This window comes from Pteropus vampyrus, unplaced genomic scaffold (genome assembly GCF_000151845.1).
Source record: "Pteropus vampyrus isolate Shadow unplaced genomic scaffold, Pvam_2.0 Scaffold137, whole genome shotgun sequence".
Taxonomy (NCBI): domain Eukaryota; kingdom Metazoa; phylum Chordata; class Mammalia; order Chiroptera; family Pteropodidae; genus Pteropus; species Pteropus vampyrus.
In genome coordinates this window covers 2,774,499-2,801,003 of record NW_011888918.1, presented here as the reverse complement: position 1 = coordinate 2,801,003, position 26,505 = coordinate 2,774,499, and the positions used below count along the sequence as shown (strand labels likewise).

The following is a 26,505-nucleotide window of genomic DNA, read 5'->3' as shown; positions in this document are numbered from 1 at the left end:
TGGCCAGGACATGGAAGCAACCAAAGTGTCCTACGATAGATGATTGGCTAAAGAAGCTGTGTTACATATATACAATGGAATATTACTCAGCCATAAGAAGAGATGAAATACTGCCATTTGCAACAACATGGATAGAACTTGAGATAATCATACCAAGCGAAATAAGCCAGACAGAAAAGGTTGAAAATCACATGATATCACTTATATGTGGGATATACACTTAAAAGCAACAAATGAACAGAACAAACAGAGACTGATGGACATGAGTGGTTACCAGAGGGAGAAGGGAGGGGGGAAGGGGAAAATTAAAAAAGTAAATAAAATGAATGCAAAAAAGAAAAAAAGAGCACAACAATGATATCGGTGTCTAACTTAAAACACCAAATAAAACTGAATGTAAAAATGCTACCTCCTGTACTACAGACTCTCTATAGTCAAGGCCTCGGGCCAGAAAATATTTCACACTGTCCCTGACTTGGAATGAGCTATAAACACGATCTTGTCCCTCAGGACCCCAAGGTTCCCAATGCATTTTACAGTTATTGGGTTGTATTTTCTAATTTGAGGATGTAGAGGTATGAGGTCAATTACCTCTGTGTTCACTTAGGTTTATAAAGTTAACTGTACAAAGGACTAATTATTTTCTTCCAAGAATTCTGTCGATAACTTGGATTTGGCACTAGTGTTAAATGGGTTGTGAAATCAATTTATGAGCATAAAATGTTTTTTCTAATTCTTAGGTAAGTGATGGTGGTTAGTGGTATGGCTGCATGGACCAACTAGTCTGGCTTTCCAAGATATAGCTGACCAACACAAGATAAGAATACAGCCTAAGATATAGCCACTTACAAATTTTTAGCGTAAAAAGTCTTTAACTCCTGCTTTCTATTTAAAAGAAAATGGATGTTAAGTTTACTTTCACTGAATGACCCTTTCTGTAATTTCAAGCAAAGAATAAACAGATTTTCTCCACCCTCGCTATGCACATATCCACATGAGCCAAGAGGCTGCTGCTATGCATAACCCCAGATAGACTTTTCTAAGTAAAACTGCTAGAAGCTGTTTTCTATGTCACTATAATTGTCTATCTATGTGTGAAGCCTTGCTTTTACATAAAAATTGCTCTCTATCAAATTGCTTATCCACTTCAATAGTTTGTAGCTCATTTTCCAGTTCTTTAATTTTCTATTCTTCTCCCAACCCAAATAACTTTAAAATATTTGGGGGGAAAAAACCACAGTTTTGGGAAAAGTATATAATGGATTCTTCATAGAGAACCTGAGGCACTTCTCTAAAGCCTCAAAAACTATGTCACATAATCCTATTTTATCATACACAAACATACAAACATATGTACCTATGCCAAGAGAAAAGTCTCAAAGAAAATATACTAAAAGTCTTAAAAGTAGACATCTTTGGGTTTTAGTATTATAGGTGGTCTTTATTTTCTTTTTTATATCAAAAGATACTTAATAATTTCTTTAATTTCATAAACAAATCACAGTTATATCTAGAAGCAACTATTCTTACTTAAAACCACAAAACACAAAATAGTCCACTTCTGAATAGCAGCAACCTATAGATCATTTCTGGCCTGGTTCTATTTCTTACTGAGTTTTGGTTATTTTATTGTTTATTTGCATTTTGACTAGAAGGAAGGAGGTAAAGGAGATGACGCTCAAATTAACATCATTGCTACCTTATAGCAAATTCATAGAAAGCTTATTTTTAGGGGAGGAAGCACAAAATATGACCCAAATAAGGTTTTCAAATTATTTTATTAATTTCACATAAAAAGTTGTATCTAGTATCACTAAGCTTCACTTTATCAATATCATATACCTTTAACACAAAATGTTTCCTCTTCTTACTTTTTGGGATTTTCATGAATTTGAGAATTTTAGAGTTGGAAAGGATCTCAGATGTCATTTAGTTTAACACTCATCTAGAGTAGTGAAGTTCTTTTATACCACCTCAATATGTAATCATTCAGCCTCTTGACAACTTCCAATAATGGAAAATGTACTTCCTCACAAGAATTGAGGAAAATGTTTTCTTTCTCTTTTACCCTATTTCCATTTCTTTCCTTTCCTCTATCTCAGAACTATTTTGCTCATGATCTCCATATTTCCTGAAATGTCTGTTGGTGTGTGAGAGAGGAGATAATACAAACATAAGGCAAATATAAAGATGCAATGAACATTAATGGGGGAGCATATACATCTGGATACGTAGATCGGAATAACAAGATGAACAAAGGACATTTGAAACGAGCCTTATAAGATTGATCATAGTTGACAGGTAAAGAAGGAGGAAGCAAGACTGTTATTCTGTTTGGTAGGAGTTTCAAATATTTGTAGGGGGCAGTGGGAGTAGAAGGTATCGGGGTTAGAAGAATAATTGAGGCCATGTTATGAAAGGCTTAAAGAGTCCACAGGTTCATATACTAGGCAATGAGAAACCAAGAAAGATTTAGAACAGAGAAATAACATGATCATGCAGGTGCTTCTAGAAGGTTACATTTTATCATATGGCTATTCATGGCAGAAGGAATAATTTCTTGTTATTTATCTCATAGTTGGAGCAATTAATGTTATATCCATAATATATATTTGACTTTATAGACAAGTACAGTCTGTACACTGATTAGATATCCGTACTTCATGTCAACACTGTAATAATCATATGGAGACTCTATGGAGACATAGTGATGTTGTTTCAACCTCAACAGGTTTATATTGTAGTGGGAGAAGTTGTCTTAAATGTAATAAATAAGAACAAAATAAGTTCTAAATAATAACAGACTGGTAAGTTCAGTAGAAAAAACAATGAATTTGAATAAGGTGATCTGAGAAAACTCCATGTACAGAGTGGCGTTTTAACTGGGCCCTGAAGAATGTGTTAACTCTGAAGGGCAAATAAAATGAGGGGAAACCATTCCAAGTTTTAGATATAATATAAAGTGAAGTCTCTGAAGCTATGATGAGCATGTGTGTGTGTGTTCTCTGTTATTTTATGAGTTAGTCAGGTGTGGGTACCTGCCCTTCACCCCTCCTCCCTTCCATTTTCTATAAACTAGAAAGTTAGAGCTCAAGATTTATATTCAGGATCAACTCTTCTGGCAAGAATATTTCAAGATCGTGCTATATATTTCACATTGTTTCACATTAGGAGGGATATGTCTGGTTTTTCAATTTTTAATTATGCTGCTCAGTGGGTTCAGGTGGTGGCAGCCTAATCCTTCCATGGTCAAGTTTCCATCAACAATTCTCATAAGGGTCAACATTAATATTACTGACGATCATTGCCTGAATCAATTATTTTACTGGGGTGTTTTAAGTTCTATTATTCCATCTATATTTAGAAGGGGAATTCTTGGAATTCTTAGATAGAGAAGAACTTTCCCTCATCGACCAGGACTACTTGTTTACTCTGAAATATGGTCCATACTGGACAGGTAGAATAAATGCTTAATTCTTTTCCATTAACTAACAATTTTCAGAGGAAGGAGCTGGTGTCTTAATACTTCCAAGGATGGCCAATAATTATTTTTTGTTTTGTTTATATTTTTGGTTGCTTTCTCTCTCTCATCACCATCAACTCATAGATTTTATATATTCAATGGGTTTCAACCCATTGCAGTCATTCTCGTTGATGTTAGAATTCGATGCTTTGGTTAGTGGTCCCTTTGAGCTGACTACTGTGCCCCTTTCACATGGCCCTATTTGTTTGACTTTCCTCTTTCAGACCTGGAATCAGAAGTTTCTTTAAAGAGCCCTGATGTCTTTTAGAAGGGAACAGTATTTAGAAACAATCTGGAGGCTAGAGGTATTTATTGCTAGCGGGTTGTCACTTATTTCTAGGTCTTTTTCAGGGAGTTAGGAACTGTATATTTAAGAAACAAAATGTCAACTAATTCTGACATTTCCACTTAAAATTCAACATTATACAGTTTTAACTTAATTTTTTTCTCTACACTGAAGGTTTTGTTCTAACCACAAAGTTGACACTTGAACAACACGTTTGAATTGCATGGTTCCACCTATACATGTATTTTTTTTCAATAAATACAGTAATATATTTTCTCTTTCTTATAATTTTCTTAATAACGTCTTCTTTACTCTAGCTTTTTATTTTAAGAATACAGTATGTAATACATATAACATACAAAATATGTGTTAATCGACTGTCTATGTTATCAGTAAGGCTTCTGGTCAACAGTAGGCATTAGTAAAGTTTTTAGAGAGTTGAAAGTTATATGTAGATTTTTAACCATGTGTGGAGGGATGTCAATGCCCCTTTGCATTGTGCAAAGGTCAACTGTACTCTTTTGTTGTATCCCATGACAGCTGAAAAGTTACAATGCCAATATTACTACTAACAGTAAATCCACTGGACAAAGTTTATAATTTCTTTGCAATTCTTTAGTCCTTAAAATATAATCCACTAGGGTGTTCAGTTCAAATAAGGAGTTCTGAAGTCACTCTAATTTCTTTTCTAATTATGTCATAATATGATATTAGGTTATGTACACTTATCTAATTTTCAAATTCTAGGGTTTTCTTTTCTTTTTTCTTAATTTTATTTTTTGCTCATGTTTCTAGAGTGTTAATCTTTTATTTCTCGATTTTTATAAAAGTGCTTTATACAATAGGGAAATTAACCCTCTGTTATTTAGGTGTAAATATTTCTTCTCAGTTTTTAATATCTTTTTCACTTTGCTTGTGTGTTTTTTAAACCATGCAACACCTTATTTTTTATTTTTATGTAGTTATATTAATTGATTTTGGGTTTTGCGCCATAATTAAAAAGATTTCCCCTATCCCAGATTTAAAAAAAAAAAAAAAATACAAGTTTTCTTCTGGTACTTGAAGAATTTTATTTTTACATTTAAATTTCTTATACATTTGGAACTTATCCTGGCATATGGTGTGAGGTACAGATCCAATTTTGTATTTTTCCAAATGCTTACCAGATATCCCAACATGATTTATTTAAAAATCTGTTCAATTAACTGATTTGAGATTTTCATCTTTATTATATCCTAAATTTCACATACACTGGGGTCTCATTTTGGACTTTCTCTTCCGTCCCATTGGTCTATCTGGCCATTTACATATCAGCACCATCAATACCATACTGTTTTAAGTGTTCGGGCTTTAATGTCTCAGTATCAGGTAGGTAGAGCTTGCTCCCCCTTTCTCTTCCACCCAGTATTGCTCTGCTTTGCCAGGGTTTTCTCTAGCTATTCTTCCTTGTATATTATAATCACCTTGTCTGACTCCAGAAAAGAAACCAGATTGTATTTGTTTAGGAATCATCTTAAATTTATAGATTAATCTATGAGGAAGTAAGAACTTGAAGCTTTATTTTCTTATCCAAGATCAGGACATATATTTCCATTTGTTCAAGTCTATTTTTATACCTTTCAATAATGTTTAACCCCCATTTGCCCTGAGAATACTCGCCAGCAGCACTTGTAGCTGCAGTGTTTACCCTGAGATAATTAACAGATTACAGTCCTAATCTTACCCCCAAAGTTTGCCATGGAATATCTCGCTTTTATTATTATTTTCGCATCGCTCTAGTACATCGATAGTCTTTGGAAACAAAAGCATCATTCTGTTTATAGCATTCTGTTTTTAGTTCGAGTTACTGACAATGTCAAATCCTAGAAAACGTAGCATTCCTACACGTGATGTTAAATGAATGCTGGTAGCAAGCTGCACTTTTTTTTTCTAAACTGGAAAAAGATTAAAAGTTTTCTTCATGTAAGTTTTGCTCATTTCTTGTAATTTTATTCCAAAGAATTTCTATTAGTTTGTTGCTACTGTAAATGGGACTTTTGGTAAATCTGATTGGATACTATTTGTATCTATGAAGGTTACTGATTTCTCAGGCTACCTTTTAATCCAGTTAAAGGCAGTCTTGTTTAGCCTACTAAAAGCAAAACAAAACATTTTTTTCATATAATTTTATTTGGTGGGAGGAACAGCAGTAAGTCTTTCTCAGTGATCACATTCCCACTGTGGAAATTAAGAATGTATCACAAGGGAAGACAATAACTCACCTTTGTGTATTCATCTTTGGCCTTGGTGAGCATTTGTAAGATATCTACTTCCTTGCCTTCTCCCGAATTGAGGATCGTTGGGGAGATTCCTGCTCCAGCTCCCTGATGGGCTTTCAACTGTTCATATTGAGTTAAGCTATAAAAGTAGAGGGGAAGATCCACACAAGAAAAACCGATTCAACACAAATGATTTTAAAACCATCCAAGTCTCACCCAGTTGTTTTTATCCTGTTATAATCATATTAGAAATAAGACTGCTTAAGAGTTAAAAGAAGAAAAATGAGATCTGAGGTCCTGAGTATACTGACTGGATATATGAATCTAGAATAGGAGTGGGCAAACTCCAATCAACAAGGTCAAATCCGGCCCACCACCGGTTTTTGTTTATGTGTCATTTAGTGTGCTTTTGCACACTAATGGCAGAGTTGAGTAGTTGTGACAGAGGCCTGATGGCCTTTCAAAAAAAAATTTACTGTTTTTTTTTCAGAATAAATTTGCCTACTCCTCTTTAGAACATTTGAAAGCACTCATTAATTGCTGAGGAACTCAATTTAGAGTTCTCAAACATTGGGCAAACTACAAATAAGAATTTTCTTCTTCATTCCAAAGTGCCTTGGAGTCAAAGCAAGGTTAATTCCAGCAACTCAAACCCTGTAGTTCTCTAGCAGTTTAGAAACACAGTGAAAGCTACATTCTAGAAGAAGGAGCATTAAAAAAACAGATCAATGCGGCATCTCTTCTGTTTTCCTGAAAACAATACAGAAGGGAGACCAGATTGCTCCTATATGCTGCTAGGTGATGCTGATAAAAATACTTTTTTGTGTGTGTGTGCTTTGACTTTCAGCTCAAATTCTTTTATATTGCCATGAAGTTTGTGGCCAAAGAAATCTGAGAATTTGAGAGATTTAATTCTGAGGAAGGGCTCAGAATCCACACAAATCAGCTGCTTGTTGCTGGTCAACAATCAATTTCCTGCCTCAGCCGTTACATAATTACTGCAGAATGCTAACCACTTTAACATGGCCTCTGGCTGAGCTATAGAAGGTATTTTTTAATCCATATGAAATATTGCTATCATTACCCATTACACAGTTTACAATAACATGAATGTTCTAGGAACTAGTTGTTATGGTGGTGAACAATCATCCTCTGCAACCTGAGCTATTTACCTAAAATTAGCTATCACAAGCTAGATTTTCAGAAGTCAATTATTTATAAAAAAGTGCTCCCACATTTCATTTTTTGGGGTCATTTTTTAGTTATTTTATTGCCTAGGATTTAAAATTGGAAAATAGTTCTTTTGCAGACAGAGCTGCTTTGTTAAATCGTGTGGGCAGCAGCCATGCTATGTGCTTTGCTAGTCCAGTCAACCCTGAGTACAGCACATGTGGGAAATTCATTTCATTCTGAGGCTCTAAACCATCCCTATAAACAGCAGGAAAATAACTGCCTCACAGCCAGCAGCCCTGGGGCTCAAGAACTGATCAGAGTTGATCAGTTACAGAGGAGGCAGCATGCTTACCTGGGCCTTCCTTTCAATGCAATCAGGGAAGCCAAGAGTGGGAAAGTCAGACAGTAATTTAAATTTCCCAAAATGCGGAATGGGACAAATCACAAGGTATCATGATATTAAAAGAAAAAGAGATTAATAACAGAGAGAGAGAGAGAGAGAGAGAGAGAGAGAGAAAGAGAGGAGACACTGTTTACTGATCGCTAAACTAATATTAAGTCAGATATTTCCAAAGAGATGGAAAATAAAGACTATCCTAAGTACTCAACAGTGTTTGAGATATGAGAAAATTCTGAGCTCCTACAACCATGGGTGTGTAGTTAAAGGAAAGCATTTAGGGTAAAAAGGGAATGAAAGATCTTAGAAAATCTGGAGCAGCCTTTTAGAAAGGCTCTGAATGTTCTTTTTATGAATAGGCATACTGATAACTTTTCAAAGAAAAAAACTGCTAATTTACAAATAAGATATTAAGAAAAACTGCCATCTGGAACAACTCATTTTAAGGTATTTTATATATGCAGAAAAAAACGGGGTGAACCTAGTGATAAATCTTACCTAGTGAAAATGTAAAAAGTTGTATTTATGTCTGTTTTTCACTTACAAAATAATAGTAAATGTTTTCCTAACCATTGCTATAAGAGAGGTAGTATGTTAAGATTATAGTGTAGTTACAAACACTTAGAAATACAAACAAAAGCACCACGTCCTGAAAGAGTACTTAGCCTTTCAGCACTTACTTTTTCATAAGCTCTGCAATTCTTTGGCATTCTTCCTTATCATAAAACCAAATTCCATAAATGGACACTGAAAAAACACATCAAACAAATTATGAGCATCTTCAAAACTACAAAATGGAAAGAAATTCCTTTTCCATCTTGAAGGAAAATACACACTTACTGAATAAATGAAATCAATCATTGGAATTAAAGCTTGTAAATCTAGCGCTGGAATTTTTTAAGCCCACAGAGAAATCTGTAGTGGTCTTGTGCATGCATACACGCACATACATCCTCCGATGAAGTATGCTGTCCTTAAAAATGCAGCACCTGAACATACTAGTCATTTGATAAATGCTTCTTAATGAATGGAGATGAAAAATGAAATATTTCTAAGCTGGTTTTGAAATGTAATGTTTCTATATTCCATTTGCACATTCTACACACATATTTCATCTTCTTCTTTTTTTTTTTAAGTATTCAGAAACCTGCTACACAAATGAGGCTTAGAAATCTCTCTCCCTTCTCCTTCTCCCAGGAATATTTTAACTGAGAAACTGGCATTGTAGGACATAAGTTAGGACAGGGTGAAGGAAAAAATAAAATTCAAAAATAATTCTCTGACTTCAAAATGTATGTACAGAAAATTTACAACTATTGAAAGCTTAGAAATGACTATGACTATCATTTAGTAATGAAAGAAAAATGTGGTATAATATAGCTGCTATTGATTCATTTAACAATTTTCAAATAAATTATATACTTTAGTATATGCCTATCTACATCATTTCTTCAGAAAAGGCTAAACAGTTCCAAAACACGTTTATAAATATCTAGTTGAGGATCTGGTAGTATTAATCATGTAAACAATGCAGTGGCTACATATACATTTAAAAAACCTTCTTAACTCAAAATAGATTAAGGACCTGAATATAAGACCTGAAACAAAAAATTGCATAGAAGAAAACATAGGAACTAAATTCAAGGACCTTAGGCTTAAAGAGGATTTTATGAATTTGACCTCAAAAGCAAGGGAAGTTAAAGCAAAATTAAATGAATGGGACTACATCAAACTAAAAAGCTTCTGCACAGCAAAAGAAACGGTCAACAAAGTAAAGAGACAACCATTCGAACGGGAAAATGTATTTGCAAGCAACATTTCCGATAAGGGCCTAATATCCAAAATATACAAAGAACTCATACAACTCAGTAACAACAAAAAAACAAATAACCCAATCAAAAAATGGACAGAGGACCTGAACAGACAGTTCTCCCAAGAATACAAACAATGGCCAACAAATATATGAAAAGATGCTCATTGCTAGCTATTAGGAAAATGCAAATCGAAACCACTATGAGATACCATCTCACACCTGTTAGAATAGCTGTTATCAACAGGACAAGTAATAAGTGTTGGAGAGGATGTGGAGAAAAAGGAACCCTCATACACTGCTGGTGGAACACAAATTGGTACAGCCACTATGGAGGTTCCTCAAAAAACTAAGACTTGATCTACTACACATGTTTGCACACCGATGTTCATAGTAGTATTATTCGCAGTGGCCAGGACATGGAAACAACTGAAATGTCTTATGATAGATGATTGTCTAAAGAAGCTATGGTACATATATACAGTGGAATATTACTCAGCCATAAGAAAAAGTGAAATACTGCCACTTGTGACAACATGGATGGACCTTGAGATAATCATGCTAAGTGAAATAAGCCAGACAGAAAAAGTTGAAAACCACGTGATATCACTTATGTGTGAGATATAAACCTAAAAGCAACAAACAGGACAAACGGAGACTCATGGACATGAACAATAGCCTAGTGGTTACCAAAGGGTAGGGAGAAATGGGGAGAGGTGAGGTAGACATGGTAAAAAGGGTCATATATGTGGTGACAGAAAGAAATCTAACTATGGGAGGAGAACACACAATGCAATATATATATATATGCCTTACTGTTAAATTATACACCTGAAACTTACTGAATTTCGTTAACCGATGTCACCATAAAATAAATAAATTAATTAATTTTTTAAAAAGATAAAAAATCTTCATTGAAAATAGCAGCAATGTTATGATAGGGTAATGAAAACCAACAAAACATTTTTTAAAAGGTAATTTAAACTTTCAAATCATTTAATTATATGAATATTATTTGTTCATTAAAACAGCTATGATATTTTAACTACAACTTTTTCCCCATTCTCCTGACCAATGTCTTGGTATGGAGTTTCTGCTTCTTGTCAGTAATGATTCAGATATCAAAAGGTACAGGAAATGTGTTTTTAGTGCTATTTTAAGCAGATATCTTAAAAAAAAAAAACCCCTATAAACCTGAATTACTAACATGGCAATGGGATTTTAACTTTTTATATGATTGATATACCAGGAATCTTCATGTTGCCTACATACATGTGTGACGAGGGAAAAAGCAGAAAAACACAGCTTTTTCTTGAATGGGACCATTTTAGCCTCTTAGAAATACATACAGATATTCCCCTTTAATACAGAGACAATCTTTTGAAAAAGAACATCTGTGTTCTGAAGCCTATGTGCTGTGATAGCCTTTACGCCAAAAAGAAATTCTTTCATCTCAAGATCATTAAATGTATATCTTGAAATTTTTTATTCAAGATTGTTTCCAGTCCATCAACATCAACGCCTACCCTGATTGCCTACACAGATGCCTACATACTGACCCACGTAGCTTCATGATCTTGTAACTAAATGTGAACTGGATTACTGACATTCAACTACTTAATAAGTCTGAATATGTTTATGTTTTGGTGGTTTTAACCTTAGTTACAAAACTAAGAGCCTGTTCTACTTTTTGGTTACCCAGTCCTGTCCTTGGAGGTTGAGTCTTCCAAAACTATCAAAGGAGATAGGTGTTGGCATGGGAGGCAAACACAACATAACTGAAAATTCAAGGCCCACTGGAAGAGGAAAAACCAGCCATTTGTGTCTATTGGTAGAACATATTAGTAGAAATATTTTGAGTGTTACTCTTTTCGACGTTACACATTCGTGGCATTTGACATAAGGAGCTAGATTTTCATAAGGGTACGATGCCAAGGAAACTGTTGATACAAAAAGGAAAGCAGTTTGACAATGTCACTTCCACAGATAACTGAAATGCAGATTTAGGGAGGAAAAAAGCTACAAAAACGTCTTTCAGATGTCAAAGCAGAATGAAGGAAAGACTGCGTTTTTAAGTGATTATATAAGACATTTTGGAGATTTCTTTAGGGCCTGACCATTTATCTCTAAAGCAACATGGCCTCAAGATAAAAATGGATTGTTTTGAAACAGCTCTTTTCATTCCAGTTAATATTTAGTTTGAACATAAAATTTAAATAGCACGGGGGGAAAACAGATTTACCAACAGTCCTGGCTATTGAAAGGTAGCAGCAAGATAAAATGTACAACTGGGCCTAATTTTTTTCTCCTTAAAATAGTTTTGCAACTTGAACTGCATTCCATTGGAAAAGGGGCAATGAATTACATTAAAGTACACATTCTAACTGAAGTTTTTGTCTCTTAGGCCCAAGGTCCCCGACCCCTAGACAAACCTATCACTCTTCTACACAAGAGGGTATATCAGAGTAGGTCGTGGTGACATATAAAAACCAGAGATCATCATGCCTTAGGGAGGTGGTGAGCTGACAGACTGACAGAAACCATTACCCTCACATTTCAATCTCAGTTTTCCTGTAAAGCCACTGCGGGAGAGGCCCATCCTTATGCAGGCAGTGAGCTCAGGAGGGGAAAAAAAGACAAGTTTGAAAAGAACCAAGGAAGATGTGTTTTTTAGGATTCTAAAACTTAAAGTAATTACTGTAACCTAAATTTGCAGTGATATGATATGGCTGCATTAACTTGTACAGCACTGAGATGTTTCTGTGGGAATGGTTTCTAGGTTTTAAAAAATTACAAGGAGAAAAGCTCACGAGCAGGATATATACTTATTTTTAAAAACTGACTATTAGTTCAAATCAGGAAATTCACCATGCTTCGAGCCTTTGTTCAGCCTGCTATGCCTGCATATCAGCCGCTCCCCAGTCACCCGTCTGCCGAAACAGAGGTGAAGTTTAAGGGCACTTTGGTGCATGAAGCTCAACTCAACTATTTCTACACACCTCCTGGAGGTAAGAAACCAAAAGTGGAGTAAAGAATAGGACGAACATGTTGAAATTTACTCTGAACTATTCTAATGACACCTAGAATGTGTGAGTCCCACACTATAAGGACTCATCTCTCGGCAGTCCTCTTTGCATTTAACACAGAATTTTTAACAGTACAGTTGTGAAGTTCTGCCTAAAACCGCACTGTCCTAGTTTATGTCATGATTTGGAAATTCTCAATTGAAAGAAGGCAGAGTTTGAGGCAATACTACCTTTAGATATCTACCAAAACATCAATCTTCTTTCCTTTTAATTCTGCAAGAAAGATTAAGGAAAGCAAAATTTTCATGTTAGATTTCTTGTCTGAGAAGGGAGAAAGCAAGCTGATTATATTTCACAACGATATTTTCTTCTTTTTTAATTTCTTCAGCAGAAAATCTGAAGCTGATAAAAGTTAAGAGGCTAGTTAAGAGATCATTAGAGGCAATATCAGATATCCTTAAACGCATTCATCTGAAACTCTTCGATTCTTATTAGCACGGCACATTAGTTCATTCTGGATGTTCTTTGGAGATTTGCCTCATCTAGTTTATGTTCCTAATAAATATTTCTATGCTTTCTTTTAAGATTTTATCATTTTTTCCATATTTTACCAAATACCTTTCAACTCCAAATCATGAATGGTAGCTTGCAGTCTTTTAATAAGGATTCATATTTGTGCAACTTTAAATTATAAGACATATTTCCATATAGTTAGTAAGTAATTAATACATAATTACATAGGTAAAATGTAAATAGGCAGAATAAGGATATCGGATTGGTAGTGCTCTTCTCTCAGTCTAACAAGTCAGTATGCAGCAAAGAAGGCATTTAAATTCTCTCTTTTTACTCAGAAAGCTATGGAAAAGTGGCAGTGTAAATTACACAAATCTCTTCTGGGCACTTAAGAATAAACCAAAAATTTAAAAATTCCTTCAAACCTCATTCCTTTCATGAAGTCTTTCTCAAATGAGTGGAATAATAATCCCAATGTAAGGACCAAGAACATCTAACCACTTATTTTTGAGACTTCGTTCAAATACAATATTTTTTATTGTACCATTTATCTAGTTCAAGTTTTACAAATGTGATCACATTGATGATGGCTTGTTACTGGCATTTAGTAGAAGAACGCACACTCAGTTATTACTCTTCTAAAAGATCACAAGATTGTTAAAAAATTAGAAAGCGAGAACCATGACATTTTAGAGTTAGAAGTTAGCTAAGAAGAGTGCAGTTCAATAACCTATTTCATTAGTGAGTAATGTGTGGTCTAATGAGGCTAAATAACTTTGCCAAGTCATTTTTCTTGGTTTAATTTGTTTTCTCTAAAATATGCCCCATCCCCAGCCTTACAAATGAAATTTTAAAAGTATTAAAATAATTTTTATGTTTGATTTGTAGGCTTGGTTACATGATGGGAATTAGTCTCTTTTAAACCAAAGTTCATGTGAACTCTCGAAAGGAAAATATGAAGGATGAAAGGAAGGGGGAGAGGGAGGAAAGAAACAAGAAAAGAATAATGGAATCGAGAATTTTAGTATTGGCTATATTTTTAGGGCAGTAAATGCTCGAGTGGCCATCATACCGCCCATATACTGGCACCCGCAGATGGAAAACATAGGCTGTGTTTGGCTAGTATATACTGACTCTGGACTTCAACCCCATTTGGAATGCTTTGCACTAAAAATGCTTTATTTTACCACGTTCTTTAATGCCTTCAAAGTAATGTTCTTTCATTCACCTCTGTCTTAGCTTTACTGACCAAACATGGTCACAATCTTGTAAAACAAAATCTTTGCTGGCCACTGAGAGTCTACAGAACACTGTTATCTTTGGCCCCTGGTCTGGTTCTTTTCATATGACATAGTTTTACTGCACCTCACAAATCAGAAGTCCCATGATCTTGAAATATTAGAAGGTTCACAGTAGATGAGAAGCAGTTTCTATTTTATGGATGACTAATGCTCATGAACATTTTGGGGGAACCAGTAGAAAACCTAAAAAATACTGTGAAGTAAAAACAACCTTTTCGTTTCTAAATAAATTAACCTTATTAGAAAGCTAATGTCATAAAAACAACAAAAAAACCCCTCTCAACTAAAGCATTATAGTAATTTGGATTAAATTAATATGTACCTCCAACTATAAATGAGAATTTATTATCTTCAAAGAAAAAATTAGATTTATCTTTTAAAAAGTTTTCATTTATAAAAAGTGCATGTTACGTCAATAGACCTTGGGAATCTCGAGGTCAGCTACTACCCTCAGGTTCATGAAAGGTCAGATGGAATCTTCCTCATTATATACTAACTTCCTATTTTTATTTATTTCATGGAAAAATTCCTTTAACCTATGAGATTTAACAATAATTAAACATTTTTAAAACTTAGGAAGCTGAAAAAGCCATTGGTAACAATAAATATAAATAGGAACAACTTATTCTGTTTTGTTGGCCATTTAAATTTATATTTCCATTTTGTTCATAATCTTGCTGATTAATTTAAAAATCTCCTAGGCCACAAATAACAACATGGGTTCCCTCTCTGTGTCTTCACCCTCTCTGAGCTCTTACTCAGCTTTACAAACTCAGACTTTTTCATTCCTCCAGGGATAAATAGTCTTGACACTTTCTTTGCTCTCAGTTTTTTGTATATTCTTTAACTTAAAAAAAATAAAACACATGTTATAATTAAATATTTACACAACTGTTCCTTCTGCCCAACTATGAGCTCCTGGAAGATAGGATTTTGTTAATATGCCCAGCATAGTGACTAGCATGTGGCAGACATTCAACAAATTAGCTGAACTGAAATGAAATCTAAGACTTCAAGATCTTATGCCATCAATATTCCTTATAATTGCTTATATTAATAGTTATTACTGTTGAGGCTTAATTGAACATCACAGACAAACTATATTAGGTCCTCTGTATTGACTAATCACACCTCCTACCTACCAGGGATCACAGCATGGCTGCGGGGTGGATTCCCCTCACATTACCCTTTCTATTCTCCTTTTAACTTCACTCAGTTTATTTTGCTTCAAACATTTGACAATCTTGGGGATAAGTAGTGTTGATGGGATTTTGTCTTTAGGGTATGAGCTCCCTAGGATCGTATATTTCTATTAATCCAGCACTGTGTAGGCACTAATATACTAATTTTATGTGTATTTATTATACAATTTACCATATACCAATCTTCCTGATTGACAACCTGTTAGACACTGGCAACTAAGTGCTCAAAGAATGTAATTAATCTGTGAAATCACATGCATTTCTTTTCAGAGTATAACTAATAGTAATTTGATCTAGCAGAAGAAAATAAGATATTCATATTCTAGTCATGTCTGAAGCTTAAATATACAAGTACTTATATTATCTTAAAAATATAAGACATATATGCAATGTCAATTATTCCAGGACACACTGAAAATATATTGTCTTAAGTGAATCTCAGTGCAGCAAAATGAGTCTAGTCTCATAAAATTATAGTTTGTGAGAAATGTATATTTAAGCTAAACATAAAACAGTATTTCTAAATTTGTTCCAATGAAACACAGACCTCCTCATATTGGAATCAGGTTAATCAAATGTTCAATAATTTTAGGAATAGCTTTGCTGAAAATACTCTAACTATAAATATATGCGATCATTGAAAAATTAATAAGATTTTACATAGCAGTGGTCTAACAAAAGGAGACTAACAAAATTTCTTGACTGAAAAAAAATGAGCCAGAGTTTCTGTACTTTTTTCATTTTGACCTTAATCTATAATTATGATTATAGTAGATATCACTTTTCCTAAAGCCCTTTATGTTATAGTTAAATCCCGTTTTGTTTCTACTATTAAGTAAGAGCTCTAAGGTTGTATGCAAGATAATTCTAACACTAGTTCTTGACTAAAGTTGTTTTCTTTCTCTAAAAACACCCAAAAGAACTTGAAAACGTTATATTTTTTCCTTCTGCGGATTAAGAAGTAAATTAACCCAATAGTTTCAAATTGATTATTTAAACTGTCTTCTAAGTGATTTTTGGGCAAAAGTCAGTAATATAAAAAAATACTCTAAAAGAACAGACATGAACACTAAGTGTAGCCAAAATGAGCACTTCCTATATGCAGAGCACTGTCTTAGGGTAGGAAAACTAAAAGATGCTTCACTCATTAATCATTTCAGGAAACTTTTCGGAATCCAGTTTTTCTCTGCCAAAATTTAGATTTCTACCATGCCAAACTGGACTCTCAAAAACCAAATATCAAATACAGTCCACCTCCAAGCCATAATATTATTTTTTATATTACTCTCACATAGTAGCTGTACTTCACCATACATGACTACCACATGGGTTCTTCCTCACCTAAGCACTTCTATTGTTAAGTTAAATAAGTTTAGAGATGCATATACCGTTTCCTACTAAACTCATGTGAAAGTCCTACATACAATGAGGCCCCTAATCACAGTGATGGAAGTGTAGAGACTGTGTGAATTGGGTGGTCAGGGTGGAGAGAAGTATTGTTTATCCATATTCTGTGTGTGTTTACTTGAGTGTGTTTCCAGGAGCTATCGGGTATCACAACTCAACACATGAGAAAGCAAAGACATGAAACCCAGAGATACCACAGGGCTCAAAAGTGAAATTTTGCTTTACACAAGGCTTTTCAGAGCCTTCTTTAATTGAAAGAATGCCAGTTTCTTAGAAAAATAGTCTCCTTTAGAGTTTAGATCTCTTCCCTTCAGCATGAGCTAGGCACTGACAGAACAAAAAAAGTAATTCCAGGTTTAAAGTCAGAGTGACAAGTTTCATCACTCAAGTCACAGCAGACGTGTAACCTTTAATCATATATTAAAACAGCTTTCTGGGCAATGGTGTGTTTTAACAGATCAATTTTTCAGTTAGAATGGCAATGAAGGCTATACACACAGAACCACCACATTATAATATTTTAATTCAGTGGTCCTCTTTCTTTCTCACTAAGCAGCACAGACTTATGCTGGTTGAAAGAGTCCTTGGAAGTTATCTAGTGCAACCAACCACTCCTCTCACATACAGTAAGAGCCTCAAGATTGTACAAGTTACCTATTCCAATGAAACATGAAATGTCAGATTCCTTGTCTCCCATTTCATACTGCACATGATTTGAATGCGTTTACTTTCAGGATCTTACATCGTGAGTACAATGATATTCTATTGTTATTCCTGCAAATACTAAGATTCTGCCTAGTAAAAATGTCAAGTGTTTTTAGCCATATAATTACTTTAAAGACGTCTCTTGGCTCTGGAGGGCTTCAGGAGTTCAATAAAATCCCTAAAATTGTATGCAAAATGGTGTGTATATAAGCAAACAGATGTTTTTGGAGGTCAGAAAGTACAAAGCATAGAGACATGGAACAATGCCTGGCACATAGTAGGCAATCGAAAAACATTTGAGGGAGGCAGGCAGGCAGGCATGAAGGAAATTCATCAGATTCTCAAAGGGGTTCGAAACCCAAAGAATGTTGACAACTACTATTTGAGACTATCAATACACCAGTAAACATCTTAGGATGGAAAAATCAACTCTCAATTATTTGTGAGCAGGCAATATGGCTTTCATTTTCTCAGCAATAAATTTATACAAGGTTCGCTTTTAATCTTTCAAACTGCTTTTGTAATAATAGTCTGAACTGAGTCCAAGGTTAAGAGATACCTCCAGGTGTTAAAATTTGTTGAGTTAAAAGAACTTTTATCCCTCCATGTGGCCTGAAGTCTAGGAGAGGTCTTGAGAAGTACAGACTCCTTAGCCTCCTTAGCCATGGAATGGGTGAATCTCACAGTTCAACGTCCATTACTGCATAGCTGAGGTGGGATTTTCCATCTTTGTCACCAAGTGGAGAATAGGGAAGAATTTTGGAAAGCTGGGCAACTTTGTGGCTCTTTCTCAATCATCCCAAGCAGAGTATCTTCAAAGTTGGACAAAAATATCCAACATATATACCATATAATGATTCTAAAATTAATATAAATGATTTGGGAGTTACTTTAAATACATCTTACGTGTCTATTTCTTATCCAGGTCTGTTCACTTTCTGTGTTTATTTGGTACCACAGAAAACAAATAAGATATAAGATGTGGTCTCTGCCCACAAGGGGCACATATTTATTACTCATGCCACTGCTTTCTCAATAGCCTAGATAATCAATAATCAACTGATTAATGGTGGTATAATGGCAGAACAAACATTTCACAAAATGCATTATAAGTATAGTGAGCAATGTTGCTTCCAAATTATGACCTACTTTTGTTTGCAAATTTGACTTTCTTACTGCTATTATTTATTATGGCTATATACAGGTATATTTTAACTGGAACTTTAGAAGAAATTAAAATTACATCTCATAATGTGTTCTATAATAGCCATCAAGAAAAGATCTATAATTATGTTTAAAAATCTTATTGTTTACTATAAAATCTGTTCTAGGAAAAGGATTGCAGAATAGATGTTAAGGATTCTTTCTGCTAGAAAACTCTCTTAAAAAAAATTGATCCTTGGGAGGGAAGTGGAAAGTTAAGTCCTTCTACTCAAGAGACAGCAGATGTCCCAAGCCAGAGGAAAGGCGGCACAACCTTCCTAACAATCCAGAAACTAAAAATACAAATTAAACTATTCCATCACCTGAAATTACTTATAACTTTCAGCTGAGGTCATTACATGAAAGGCTTTGGTGTCATGGCGGTTTAAAGTCCTGAAGATGTGTTTTAGAATAAGGATGGTTGTATTTCCAGGTTGAGAAAGCCAAGACACAAATTCGAGAAGAGTTGATATAACATTCTAATCAAATTTGAAGTGATTGAGGTTAGATGAAACAGTGGTTAATAAATGGTGGATAAACAAAGAAAAGTAATACATTATACTTAAGTATTCATTTCTTTCAGGTCTTCATTTAAGAGGTTCGATTATTCTACTTTTTTAAATTGAGGAATAATTTATGTACAATAAAATGCACAGAACTTAAAGTGTCCTGTTTAATGAGTTTTGACAATACACTCTCATGTAATCAACCACCCAAAACAAGATATCAAACATTTTCAGCACCTTCTTCCAGTCAACAACTATACCAATTCTACCACCAACCCCATAGGAGACAACCATTTCCTGACTTCTTTCACCATAGATTAGTTTTGCCTATTCTTAGGTTTCATATAAATGGAATCATACAGTATTGACTCTTTCATGATGGCTTCTTTTGCTCAGAATATTTTTGAGATTCTTCCATGTTGTTGAATAGATTAGTAATTCATTCCTTTTATTGCTGAGTAGTATTCCATTATATGGATATGCCAAATTAGTTTATCCATTTACTTTTTTTTTTTTTTTTTGCTATTATAAATAAAATTGTCCCGAATAATTTGTTATTAACAAGCCATGTGTTTTCATTTCCCTTAAGTACATACCTATGACTGGAACTGGCTGGATCTTATGATAATTATATGTTTAAGTTTATATGAAATTTCCAAACAATTTTCCAAAGTGGTTGTACCATACTACCCTCCTATCAGCAATATATGAGAGTTTTGGCTGCTCGACATCCTCATTAACACTTGGTAATGTCAATCTTTTTAATTTTGGCCAATCCAGTAAGTTATGTGGTATTCTCATTATGGTTTTAATTTGCATAGCCACCCAATGTCCAATAAACATATGAAAAAGTGCTTAACACAGTTATGGCAAAATGCAAATTAAAACCACAATGAGATATCACTTCAGAACTTCTAGCTCAAATTAAAAAAATAATATCAAGTGTTGACAAGGCTATGGAGCAACTCGAACTTTTATTCATTATTTGAGAGAGAATAAATAGGCACTCAACTTTAAAAAACTGTTCAGTTATATCTACTAAAGTTAAACAAAGCCCTATATTTGGTAATGCTACATGTTTTCAACCATTTTTAATACACAGTTAAAGATTGGTTGCTTCTACAAAAATGGCAAAAAGGGATTTCTTACTTAATTCCCAGATATCTATAGCATAAGACTTACTGTTTAAACTATATGGCTATGGTTAACAGGGCCATTGGAAAACAGGGACATGATCTGTTTTCATGCATCATGATTAAAATACTGACGTTGGAGTTGCGAACAGACTTCTTAAATATCGAATCAGAATTCTCGAAAGTAAAACAATTTGAAGGAAAAATTCTATAAAATGTTTTTTTAGAACTCAAAGTTTTATAAAGAACATTCACACAGAAGAAATTAACTTTTTCCACATTATACTTCTCTTCCTATAACTATTAAATTTCTCAAGACGAGGATGTATGATATCCACACAACTTGCAATTATTTCTAGGAACTTTTAGGTACATGTTACTACCGCCTATATAAAATCACCCTGGAGGAGCAGAGTTCACATGCAAGGTGCTGAAATTATTTAGTATTGTAAATTTCTACCCAGGTTTTACTGACTGTTGGCTAATCCCCCAAAAGGAAAGACTGAAGAAATAGTCCTAAAAATTTGGGTTAAACTTTATTGGCTGCCTTGAACAAAGAAATCTAATAAAAACAAGTCAGTACTCATTGCAAATATTTAATTGTACACACTTAATGCAAGGAATTGAATCCTGAAGGAGAGTAGAAAGATTCCTTGCCCTGAAGGAGTTTGCACTCTTAATAGAGAAATAAGGACAAATATTATGTATATGGAAAAATATAAGTACTAGTAAGTGACCATTGTATATTTCTAGCTCAGCGTTTAGCATATTATTTTGAACATATATGATTATACACGTCTTTTGTGATAGTACAGTAAACTCTAAGAGGAAAGGGATGTGTCTTATTCATTAACTAAACTCCAAAAACCTGGCATAGAATCAATATCAATAAGCAAGCACTCAGTAAATGAAAATAAACATAAGGGAGGTATATATTGCATCCAGAAACCACAGCTAGATAGATTACAAAAACATTAGGGAGAGGACAAGTTTCAGTTGGGTTTTGAAATATGAGGAGAATTTATCTGGTAGAGATTGGTCAAGATGAGAAAGAGAATTCAAGGAGAAAAAAGAAGAACCATGTTTAAAAGCATGGAAATATTAAAGAGTATGCTAGGAAAGCATATAGTTTTCTTTGGATAGAACAGAAGGCAAGTGTACAAAAGTAACGGTAGACTTGGCCAGACATATAAACTGGGACCAAACTATAGCAACCTTTAAATGTTACGTGAAAAAATTTACTTAATAGGCATATATAATTTTGAGGAGGAAAGTGACGATCAACTTGTGTTTTATTATTTTTTATTATTTTTATTATTTTTATTTATTTTATTGTGGTGACATTGGTTAATGAAATCCAGTAAGTTTCAGGTGTATAATTCAACAGTAAGACATACATATATTGCACTGCGTGTTCACTGCCCATAGTTAGATTTCTTTCTGTCACAACTTGTGTTTTAGGAAGATAAATTTAGCAGTGATTTTGTATGGAGGGGATAAACCAGATGCAAATTACAGTGCTATGATATAGCATCCTTTTTATGTATTCTTGGGTTCAATTTGCTAGTCTTTTTTTTTATTGTGATAAAATATAATAGCATGAAATTTACCATTTTAAGCATTTTTGAGATGATAGTTCAGTGGCATTAAGTAAATTCAAAATGTTGCACACCTATCAGCACCATCAGTCGCCAGAACTTTTTCATCACCCCAACTAAAAATCTGTACCATTAAACACTAATTCCCCATTCTCACCTTCCCCCTGCCCCTGGTAATATCAGTCTTCTTTGTCTCCATGAGTTCAACTATTCTAGGTACCACAATTAAGTGGAACCATACAATATTTGTCCTTTTGTGTCTGGCTTATTTCACTTAGCATAATGTCTTACAGGTTCATCCTGTGGAAGCATGTGTCAGAACTTCATTCCTTCTTAAGGTTAAATAATATTCCAATATATATACATAATATTTTGTTTATCCACGCATCCATTCATCAATGAACATTGGATTGTTTCTACCTTTTGGCTATTGTGAATAATGCTACCATAAACATTCTTTTGCTAGTATTTTGTTGAGGATTTAAAAAATATCTATATTGATGAAGGATAGTGACCTATAATTTTATTTTTTTAATTATGTCTTTGTCTTGTTTTGGTATCAGGATAATGTTGCTGTCATAAAATGAGTGGGGGAAGTATTCTTTCCTCTTCTATTTTCTGGACAAGATTGTGTAGAATTGGTATTTCTTCTTCCTTGAATGTTTAGTAGAATTCACCCTATCTGGGCCTGGACTTTTCTTTGTTCAAAAGTTTTTAACTACAAATTCAATTTTTTAAATATATAGGCAACTATTCAGGGTATTTACTTCTTGAATACATTTTGTTGATTTGTCTTTTTCAAGGAATTAGTTCATTTCATCTAAGTTGTTAAATTTATGGGCATGGAGTAGTTCATATTGCTTCCCTTATTATCATTTTAATGTCTGTAGAGACCCCCTCTTTCATTCCTGATACTGCTAATTTTTTCCTCTTTTTTTTCCTTGATCAGTCTGGCCAGGGGTTTATCAGTTTTATTGACTTTTCAAGGAACCAGCTTTTGGTTTGACTGATTTTCTCTATTGTTTTTCTGTTTTCTAGTTCATTGATTTCTGCTCATTATTTCCTTCCTTCAACTTGCTTCCTTCCTTTATTTTGCTCTTATCATTCTAATTTCTTAAGGTACAAGCTTGAATTATTCATGAGACCTTTTTTCTTTTCTCATATAAGTATTTGATACTATAAACTTCCCTCTAAACCACTTTCAATTTCATCTGAGATGTTGTATTTTCATTTTTATTCAGCTCAAATGTTTTCTAATTTTCCTCCCTCTTTGACACATGAGTTATTTAGAAGTGTATTGTTTAATTTCTAAATAATTGGGGGATGTTCCGGACCCCTTTCTGTGACTGATTTCTAGATCAATTCCTTTGTAGCCAGAGAACATACTTTGTATAATTTCAATTTCTTTACCATTTTTAAGGTTTATGACCCATCGAAAAACTTATCTTCGGGTTCCATTTGTACTTGTGAAGAATATGCATTCTGCTGTTGTTGGATGGCATGTTATATAGATGTCAATTATGACAAGTTAGTTGATAGTGTTGTTCAAGTCTTCTATATCATTGCTGTTTTCTGTCCATTTGTTCATCAATTATAGAAAGTGGAGTACTGAAGTTTCCAAATATAATTGCTGACCTTTTTTATTTTTCCCTTCAATTCTATCACTTTTTGCTTCACATATTTTGAAGCTCTGTTGTTAAGGATATATACATTAATGATTGTTATGTATTTGGGGTGAATTGACCTTTTTATCATTATGTAATGTCCTTCTTTATCTCTGGTAATTTTTTGTTGTTGTTATGATGTCTACTTTGTCTGAAATTAATATAGCCACTCTGGCTTTCTTTTAATGACTATTTGCATAGTATGTCTTTCACCATCTTTTTACTTTCAACCTGTTTATATCATTACATTTAAAGTGGGTTTCTTGTAAAAAGTAATATAGACGAGTCATGATTTTTTATCTAATCTCTGTCTTTAATTGGTATGTTTAGACCAGTGACATTTAATAACTACCTATACGGTTAGGTTTATATCTACCATTTTATTTTTTGTTTTCTGTTTGTCTCTCTGATTTTTGCTCTGCTTTTACCTCCTTTCTTGCGTTCTTCTGGATTACTTGAATTTTTTTTTAGTATTCTAATTTATCTATTGGTTATCTTTTTTTAGTGGTCGCTCTAAGAAACACATACACATACCTAACTTTTCAGTCTACTAGTTTTTATTTTACCACAATTTTAAATAAAATATAAAAGCTTTACAACTATATAGGTCCCTTTATCCTTCCATTTTTATAGTTGTCACATGTACCCCATTTACATACATTAAATCCCCTCCTGATAATGTTATTACTATCACGTTAAAATACAAGTTATATGTATTTTAAAGAACAGGAGAAAAAATTAGTCTATTCTATTTACTCATATTTACTATTTCTGTTGTTCTTCCTTTATTCTGCAGTTTCAATTTTCCCTTTAACATTTTCCTTCAGTCTGAAGAACTTCTTTTAGACTTTATCTTGGAGTGGGTCTGACGACAAAGAACTCTTTCAATTTTCCTTTATCTGAAAATATCTTCATTTCACCTTCATTCTTGAGGGACATTTTCGCTGGAGATAAAGTTCTAAGTTAACAGTTCTTTTATTTCAGCACTTTAAAATGTTGCTCCACTGTTTCACAGATTCTATGTTTTCCGAAGAAAAATCTGAATTTGAATAAATTCAAAACATTTGTTTCTCTCTATGTAATGTATCATTTCTCTCTTGTTGCTTTCGAGGTTTTTTAAAAATGCTTTTCAGCAGTTTGATTACATTTAGGAGCATGGTTTTCTTTGGGTTTATTGTTTGGAGTTCACTGAGTTTCCCAAACCCATATATTTGTGTCTCACCAAATATGGAGTTTTCAGCAATATTTCTTCAAATATTGTTTCTACACCAGTCTTTTTCGCCTTTCATGGAATTCCAATGGCACAAATTCAGACCTCTGGATAGTGTTCCATTGGTTTCTGAGGCCCTGATTATTTTGTTTCTTTGCTTATTTGTTTTAATCTCTTTCTTTTATATTCTTCAGATTGAATAATTTCTACTGATCTATATTTGAGCTCATTAACTTTTCTTTCCTCTGTCATCTCTCTTCTGCTAGTAAGGCCATCGACTAAATACTGTATTATTCAATTCCAAAATTTCCATTTGGTCCTTTTTTTTTTAACCTATTTTTCTGCCGATTCCCATCTTTCCACACATTTCAAGAGTATTCAGTTTTACCTCATGGAGCAAAGTAATCAAAGCTGCCTTAAAGCCATTGTCTAATAATTACAACATCTAGATCATCCCAGGGTGGCCATGTGTTAATTTTTTTTTCCTTAGAGATTTGGTCAGATTTTTCTGGTTCTTTGTGTAAGTAATTTTGGATCGTATCTTGGACATTTTGATTATGTTGTGAGACTCCGAGTCCTCTTAAAACCCTCCAGAGAATGTTGATTTTTTGTTTTATTTGAGAAGGTGATTGATTTAGTTAGACAGGAAGTTCTGTCCTGCCTTTTGTGTGTGATGGTCCCCATGTCAGTTCCATTTTCTGCTTGTGTCTGCCCTACATAGACCAGTTAGGTGTTAGTCTGGAACTTGGATGGTAGTTTATATCGTAGGTTAGTTCTCAAAGCCTTTGCTATATTTCCTTAGTTCTGCTACATGTATGTGAAGCTCATAGGTACAACAAGGACTTATGTCAGTTCATATGCAGAATGAGGGGATCTCCTTACCCAGCTCTCCCCTTTAGAGTCTCCCACCTCTCCAGCTCTCAGGGGCCCTTTTTTCCCAGTTCTCTTGCAAGAGAGTCAGGCTTTCTTTCAGAGTTTTAGCTTCTCACACTGTCTGGCAGTCTGCATAGCTTGAGCTCCCCACAGGGTGAAGCAAAAGAAAGATGAAAATATATAAAATATATAATTGAATTTCCCTCACACTCTTCAGACTACAAGGGCCCTTATTTCCAGTTTCTCTGGCAGAGACAGGTTGTTTCCTGGGATCTTCAGGTGCCTATGCCACTACCATCACCGACACAGTGGTAGTTCAGCTTTGCATTGCAACTGGCTTGAGGAGGGCTAGGAGGAAAAAAAGAGAAAGGGACGATTCTCTTCACACTTTATAGCTCGCAGGACTCCATTTCTCTAGTCCCCAGACTAAAAAGAGGGGCTTCTCTTGGCTTTTGTTGTTCTTGTGAGAACAATTCTGTGACTTGGCCCACTCTTGAGTCAAAGCCAAGAGATAAAGAAGTTACTAATAAAAACAGGAAACTAATCACCATACTAGTTGTTCTTCAAGTTCTAACTTCCCTTCCCAATATGCCTGTTATTGCTCATTTTCAGAATCCTCAATTAGTTGTTCGTTTGTAATCTAAGCAGAACTTTTTGTTGTAATCAGTGGGAGAGATATGTTGTAGTGAACTTAATCTATTTTGCCTGGTGCCATAA

At 34.1% G+C, this 26,505-nt stretch overlaps 1 protein-coding gene across 2 annotated transcripts in view; it reads right to left on the bottom strand.

Annotated features, from left to right (window-relative positions):
• The window catches only part of DCP1B (decapping mRNA 1B), a 63,297-nt gene that overhangs the window by 18,298 nt on the left and 18,494 nt on the right, over window positions 1-26,505 (bottom strand). For both annotated transcript variants that reach the window (XM_011367805.2, XM_011367806.2), the window contains 2 exons: window positions 8,318-8,384; window positions 6,071-6,206 (listed from right to left, as the gene is read on the bottom strand). In XM_011367805.2, the coding sequence (XP_011366107.1) occupies window positions 6,071-6,206; window positions 8,318-8,384 (203 nt within the window). The remainder of the gene's footprint in view (window positions 1-6,070; window positions 6,207-8,317; window positions 8,385-26,505) is intronic.